The sequence below is a fragment of the Pteropus vampyrus genome, unplaced genomic scaffold (assembly GCF_000151845.1).
Source record: "Pteropus vampyrus isolate Shadow unplaced genomic scaffold, Pvam_2.0 Scaffold225, whole genome shotgun sequence".
NCBI lineage: Eukaryota > Metazoa > Chordata > Mammalia > Chiroptera > Pteropodidae > Pteropus > Pteropus vampyrus.
Window position 1 is genome coordinate 205,170 of NW_011889006.1, and position 7,887 is coordinate 213,056.

The window sequence follows — 7,887 nt, forward strand, 5'->3', positions numbered from 1 at the left end:
TAGCTCAGTCAAGGCCACAAACATTCCCACATCACTGTCGAAATGTGCATACTCCTCCAAGTTAAAGATGAATCTGACCACAAACTGCACCCTTTCTGTCCCATTGGTGAAGTAACAGTCAGCCTTTGCCTGAATCACAAAATCTTCTAGAAAATCAAATAAGAAAAAGATTATAAATCAGCCCCCACCTTTAGGAAACCCATACCTAGTAAATTATGCCAGAGTACATCGATTTGAGAAGTGGCCTTTGAGCTCAGTAAATAGGCCAAAGAAGCCTTTTCTCCCCATGGGTCCGACTCTGTTTCCCCTTAGCAAGAGACATCCACAGCGGGAAGAAGTCTGCAGCTCATCCTACCAGACCAGTCAAACAGGAGACATATAACCCAAAGAAGCAAACCAAAGAGAGTCCCGAGAGACATAAACATTCATTCAACAAATATTTATTCATTTTACAAATGTTTATCAACTGTGCTTTGCCAAACACTGTACTAAGTTTCTCCAAACCAATTTTTCAGAAACCCAAGGTTTGAACCCCCTTTATTATCAAGTCAAAAGATCCATTTCCATATGGAATAATTCAGTAGTATTCCTGCCCTTAGTTGGTTCATTCCATACATTCCCTCTGAAGTAAAGTAAAAAAGTGATGGAGGTGGGCCAAAGAAATGCAGAGTAAGTGCATAGTAAGTGTGAAATAAACTCCCCTTCTACTTTTCACTTGCTATGGGTGTTCTCCAAGAATATTCTTCTGGATGTTTTCCTTTGTACCTTATTCGGAGACCTCATCCCTTCTGTTGGCTCTAGTGAGGTAATGACATCTTCACCTCTATTGATGTTAGGTAAAATAACATTAACCCATGGCTTCAAATACCTTTTATCATCATCACTGGCACTGGCACTATACCTATAATCTAGTAGTTGCAACAACATGGTGATAGGGAACATAAGATTGGCTTAAACCTTCTTTAGGGGTTTTTATATTAAACACTGTCACGTTAGATGGAATAAAAAAAATCTAATTCCACTCTCCATTATGATTTTCTACTTTCAAAGTACCCTATTAATATTGATAGTGATTAATTTGAGCTATATATTAACTTTCATACAATTTACCTCATTTCTAATCTTCTCATGTTCTCCAAAGTAATTTAATTTTCCAAAACTATTCAATCAGTCCTCGTATGTAAGAGTATGACTCTTATTTGTAGAGCACACAATGTGCTATGGTCTGAATTTTATGTCCCCCCAAAATTCATATATTGAAATCCTAACCCCCAAAAGTGATGATATCTTTAGGTGCTGCTTTGGGAGGTGCTTTAGGTCATGAAGGTGGATTCCTGATGAATGGGATCAGTGCCCTTATAGAAAAGGTTCCAGAGAATCTTTCACTCCTTCCGCTATGTGAGGACACAGCGAGAAGGTGCAAGGTCTGAACCAGGAGGAAACCCTTCACCAGGATACAACCATGATCTTGAAGTTCCCAGACTCCAAAACTATGAGAATTTTCTATTGTTTAAAAGTCACCAAGTCTGTGCACTTGCGAACAACAATAATAAAAGGAAATTCAAATGGGTTAATAATGTAGGTTGGCAGGAAAGAGCTCCCTAAAGAAATGACATTTAAGTTGAGACTTGAAAGATAATTGTTACTGATCTTGAGTTGTAAATTTGCTTTCCTTTCTAAGTTCAGAGGCCTCCTCCAGGAACTGCTGAACTGAGCTGTCAGGATGGCAGCATATCCTTCCTGAGTCAGCCATACTCATCTCTCACTCAATAGCTAATTTAGATGAGGCTCTAAATTCCCTTCTCTATTCCCTCTTACAGCCAAAATCAGGGGAAGAAATTGTTTTGTTTTGTTTTGTTTTGTTTTGTTTTAATTTAGATCTGGCTCAGATTTAAGATCTGGGCTGAATTTTTTTTTTCATTTGTGTTTTTTAATGGACATTATAAGCTCAGAGAGGTTTCTATTCTCTAAAAATAATGATCTTCTCCCACCCACCCTCCCCCAGGTTTGTTCCTCTTTTGTATTTAATCAAATTTTGACATTCAAATGGGGTTTTGTTTTTAGTACATTATATCCTGTTTTCTGCTGATAAATATGTTTTCATGGTATAATATCACTTCATGTTTGCATAGCCTATCTCTCAGCTGGAAAAAATAACAGTAATAAATACATATTCCCAGTAACCTGAGGACAGGGATAATGCATTCAACCCTTATTTCTCACAATTGCTTAGTACAATTCTGACCACATAGTGGAGGCTTAATAAATGCCAAAAGAAGCAACTTTTGTTTCCAGTTACTTTTGTCCATATATTCCCAAGTGGATAAATATAGAACCAGTCAAAATCATCGGAGCAAACTTCCCACTGAAGAATAGCAGTTATTCCCAGACTTGCATCCATTTTCGCAGTTTTCCTGACTGACATTGATACAATAAGTACCCTAAACAAGGCAAAATGTTTCCCTTCTTCCTGCCTCTCTACACCTCGAATCTGTGACTCTAGTACAGGAAGTCCCTTTTCCCAGCAATCCATTGTGGTAAAGAGGGAAGAAATACTTTTCTGTCAAAGGGAAGAACACTTTCTTTGAAGCTAGAAGTCGCTTCCAGTCTGGTCTGTAGCCTGGACTTATATGGAAAAACATCCCTCCCCCATGTCAATTCTTGCATACATACTTCAAAAGAATCCTTCTGTTCTTACCTGGAGAGTCTCTGCCTTGAGTCATAGAGGAATTCAGCCTGATCAGATTCACTAACAGACCCACCACCCAGGGAACCCACCCAGAACCCATTCTGGAAGGAAAAAAATGAGACAAGAAAATCGTCAGCCTCTTCAGAATGGAGCTTGCCCCCACACAATTTAGTCAAAAAATATTAAGTGTATACCTTTCTGGTCTCCCTAGGATTGGAAACTTCCCACATTGATAACCAATCAAGATAGAGAAGTTTTACATCATCAGGTGCTAGGTAGAATACTTTCATAAAGTTGTGTTATACCACTCAAGAATTGTTTATCCTTGAAATCACTGACAGTAGTTAAAGTATGTGGAAATGGGCTGGGAAAAAAGGAAAAAACTATCTTACACAGTGGGTGGTCCTAGAAGAATTGGGCAGATGGTTTATTATATATCCTGCTATCCTCATTTAGCACTGTCCCTGGTCTGTTCTGACCGATACATCTCCCTTCCTACGAGGTCGTTAGCATTGCCAATAGAATGTGTTCATTAAGAAGGAGAAAGTAGACAGCATTCTGAAACATATGCCTTAAGAGGAGTTAGTGGAGGGATTATCAGAGAAGAAATAGAAGAGATTGAGGATAACCTAGAAAGCATGTTTTCTTATAAGGCAAAACAGGGCCACGGGGGAAAAAAAAAAGAGAGAGAGAGAGAGAGGAAAAAAAACATGAAAGGATTCTCAAGAGAACAAAATGCTGCAAAAATGTTCAAAAGGATATAATATAAGAAAGCATTATTGTATTTTATAATTAGTGGGTCACTAATAACCTCAGTGGGACATGAAGCGTTAAAGGTAGAAGCTATATTTCAAAAGAGTAAAAAGTAAATTGGAGATGAGGAAATAAAGACAGCTGATGTAAACAGTCTTTCAAGAATTTTAGAAGTGAAAATAAGGGAAAAGATGAGACTCTCACTTGAGAGAAAAGCAACACCAAGTGAAAATTACTTTTAAGATAGGAAAGACCTTAACAAGTTTTTGAGGCAAGTGGAGGACATCTGTAGATATGAGAAATTGAAAATAAAAAGGAAGAGAAAGGAGAAACTTCTCCCCCAAAAGTGCCGAGTAAAATCCAAGAATGAGAAAGACTGGCAATCAAAAGGAACAATTCTTCAGATACAGGAATGAAGACACAAAGATTTAGGGTGAGAAAGAAGGGAATGAGTTGTATGACTTCAACAGACCCAATTTAGAATAAGGTGATATCTTCTGCTAAAAAGAAGCTGCAAGAAAATATATTTGATAACTAAGGAGCAAGACCCCTATTTCACCAAAGTAAGGTAGAAGTGTGTTATCATGTATTTAGCACAGAACTATCCATGCTCAATATTACAGGCTGTATAGTGATTGAAGAGACAAGTCTCTTGTCCTCAAGAAATGTATAACCTAGGTGGAGAGACAGGAAAACAATCTACTGTAATGTCAGGAAGGGTGACGTTAACTTTTTAATGTTTGAGCAAATAGAGTAAATTCTATTTACAAATAGAGTAAATTCTAACAGTCTAGAAAGAGTTCATGATGTTGATATTTGATACAATTGGCCTAACAAACAAAGAATTTTAGAATTCAAAATACCCAGTACATGTGGACGACAGAGAAAAGATAAACAGTGAAACAAAAAAAGTTTATCTGGAATCCTTTTAAAATTACTAATTATCCACAATAAATAAATATATGCACACTTCGTTGAATGGGAGAAGATACAATAGAATATTTTTTCTTCTTCGCTTCCCTAAAGGAATACATGTTTTGATGGGTATGTAAGGTGGGATTATAATGGTAGTTGTCCAGGAGACCCAGGAATACTTAAGTTAAGCCTTATCAAATATGCTAGGATGCCCTTGGGAAAGCTCAGATCCCTGACACCTTATAGTTTTATAGAAAGCTTCTCTGAAGTATGAGACCCAAAATAAGATCTCATATTCCCTCTTAAATTTCATTTGTACCATTAGCTGACTGTAAATCCCGAAGGATTAAGAACTTCCAAGAGTATGAGTAATATTGTGGGAAGAAGAAAGATGATTGGGTCACAAAGGGATTTTGTTCAAGATAGTGGGATAGGATTCAGTAAAGAGAAGTGAAATGCAACTCTGTAACCTTTTAACATACTGTGAACATGCCCTGCCCTGGAATCTGATCTCTCAGAATAGTAATTCCTTCTCTTGGAGATCATGACAGATAGAGTAAAGAAAAAAAATGGGAAGGCGTAGAAGACATCACTAGGATTCACCAGCTTCTTCTACTTCCTAGACACATGGAAAACTACACCTTCTAGTCTCCTGGGACTATGTGACTATTTCTAGTCAATGGTTAATGAACAAAAGGTCCTTAGTCAAAGAATTTAACTCCATTGCATGATTCTTCTTCTCTTCCCTACCAAGTCAACCAGGGTAGCCTTGCGTTGAAATGGTGGAATCAGAATATAAAAGTAGTCTTATTAGCTGAGTCATCACGGAGGGCAGCTACTCTAGAGAATCACCCAAATCTACAGCAGATGCTGTGTGAATGAGAGATAACTTTTGCTTAATTAAAGCATTGGGGGTTGTTTGTTACCACAGCCTGGCCTAACTTAACCTAGGACAGGAAAAAGAATGTTGACCTACCCTCACATCCCTCAGGTAGATTAGAATATTCATGAATAAAAAGCCTGATCAGAGGCCAGGAAATGGTAGAATCTGTATATAAAGCACATGACCCATGATTGTGAGTACTTCCTCTACAAGTGGGTGGTAATGTTGCTCCCATTTGGAAGGGCACGTGTGAAGCTGAGTAAAAAGGCAGCAGTTAAGACCTGAAGTCACTGAGTTTTAACTTCCTCACTCTTCCTACCCACACCTACTTTAGATTTTCCCATCTATCTTAACTCATTTGGAAATGGAAAAAAACATTTGACTTGAGGGTGAGTGAATGAGGTTATCAGAAGCAGTAAGAGCAGGAGAGGGCACAAGGCATAAGTCTAGGCCTGTTTTCCCTCTTCTGTAGGCAGTACCTTGACTGCGCCTCAGCTTCTCTAGGAGATAAAAGAGAGACCATGGAGAGAGGAAAGAGTGGGGCCTAGAGAATATAGATTTAATGGGGCTTGTATTTAAATTTAGAGGGAAGAGGAGTTTTCAGATGGCAAGGAGTGGTGAGGGAAGATCAGAGCATGTGGATGCTGATGCAGAAAGTTAGGAGGCCTGCTCTTTCTTACTTCTGGGCAAATGTGTCCAAGGCCCATAAACACTAAGATTTGACTTGCCTACATCATCATAATAAGAACTAATCTTCACAGATTCTTTATTACGAGTCAGTTTTCTAAGCACTATATGAATATGTGGGAGTGGGGGCAGAGAGAAAGAGAATCTTCACAACAACATCATCATGATCTCCACTTTATAGATGAAGTAATGAAAGAATAAACCAAAGATAACGTAATTAGTAAGCCTATCAGCTGTGTTTTTTCCATTACACTGTATTTCTTACTTGGGAACCCAGGAAAGCTTTATTTCTAAACCATCAGCATCTCTATAATGGTTAGATGCACAAAGAGACAAAAGAACTGAAAAATTGTATTATAATTATTTGGTTTAGGATAGACCTCCATCATGTCCTATCTTACAAAAGGAATTTGGCGGCCTCATGTATCACAAGCAAGGAGTGGAATAGAACCTAGGCATAGAGTAGGAACTAAGAAGAGAAAGCAATACCAACTTGTCAATGGCCTCTGAAACATCTTGGATAAATTGAAGCATCTGATTCATCCAATTAGCAGCTTTGTTGAGTCACTTTCTGTGTTGGTGTCAACGTCTACATTTGAAGGATCTGAGTTCCCTGGGCTTATCAGAGAGACTATACAGTTCTGGGTAGACAGCTAATAAAGGGAGAAATTGTGGCCTGGTTCCTTTCTCCCATATTTTTGTTTTTGTGTTTTATTTGTATAGCTTGAAAAATAAGATGGGGCATTTTGATCGTCTCTTCCTGTTTGACTTCAGCTGAGAGTCCTACCTAATATAGATATGGGCTTTTTGTGATCTTTTACACAAGTTCATATTTTGCATCTCTCTTCCTCTTTCTCTCCTCATTCCCTAGGGAGTGAGAGAAGTCAGGTGTAATACATGTGGCTGTTTCTTTAGGGTAGTAATAAATCATTCTCCTTATTACCTCTCACAATACCCTTTTAATTGCTATTTGGGTGACTTTAAATGTGAAATAAACTGTTCATTTAAATCATGTTCCTTTTTCTATACACTCCTATCACCAGAAACATAAGCTGCCTTGGAGAAGTTAGAAAAATATTTTGAGATACTAGACAGAAAATTAAAACATATATTTAGAGAACCCTGTATGTCGAACTAAGTTTAATTGAAGGGATTTTACTTGGATAAGAACATTGCCATCTCAAAACATTTAATTCTCCCTCAGTGGTGATTGTGATGCAGGTTTGGGGAGGATTTCCCTGAGTGGGCCAGAGTTAGAGACAAAAGGAAAGTTTATTTGAGAAGCAATAATGCAACAAACACGTGGTCTCCTCTCCGAGTCAGAGAATTAGAGTGTTTGAGGAATTCGGTTTAAATCTGTTTTGTTTCCTGGTATGGGTACTGCAGCATTAAAGGCATAGGGAAGTAGTCGTTGGTAATCTCAGCAGGAATCTCTCTGCAGGTTCCCTGTGGTCTGTTCATATGCTGATCAGCCAGGTTCCCGTGTGTACCAGCATGTAGCAAGCTCTGAATACAACCTGGTTTAATATTTAGTCAATTTGTGTAGTTTTCATGCCTCTTTCCGATGTTATTTGTAGTTCCAAACTAGAGGGAGATGTTACATGAGGGCAAAGGTAAGGAAAGTGTAGCAACTGAAAAAGTACTTTATTCCTCGCCTTCTAAGTTCTTCTTGCTGGGCTAATAATCAATTTAACAGAGACAGATTAACAGGAGAAAATCAAAACCTTAATACATTCACATAGGCATAAAAATTCCAAAGAGAGTGAGGCAACATTGGGTATATAAGCCATTTTAGACAGAAGAGAAAGGGGGTGGGGAGAGAGTGTTAGATTTCAGAATAGAGAATGAGAGATTTACAGGTAATTGAGGAAGAGATGAACAGACACGGCAGGCAATTTTCTGCTGGGCATCTCAAAAACAATGGGATACAAAGGGCATCTATCTAACAGGCACCTGCCTG

The 7,887-nt window shown here is 38.2% G+C and overlaps 1 protein-coding gene across 1 annotated transcript in view; it reads right to left on the reverse strand.

Annotated features, from left to right (window-relative positions):
- The window catches only part of LOC105300964 (HLA class II histocompatibility antigen, DO beta chain), a 7,406-nt gene extending 4,584 nt beyond the window's left edge, over positions 1 to 2,822 (reverse strand). Inside the window, exon 1 of the mRNA XM_011373405.2 lies at positions 2,699 to 2,822. Coding sequence (XP_011371707.1) covers positions 2,699 to 2,789 — 91 coding nt within the window. The 5' untranslated portion in view covers positions 2,790 to 2,822. The remainder of the gene's footprint in view (positions 1 to 2,698) is intronic.
- Between the last annotated feature and the right edge of the window lie 5,065 nt (positions 2,823 to 7,887).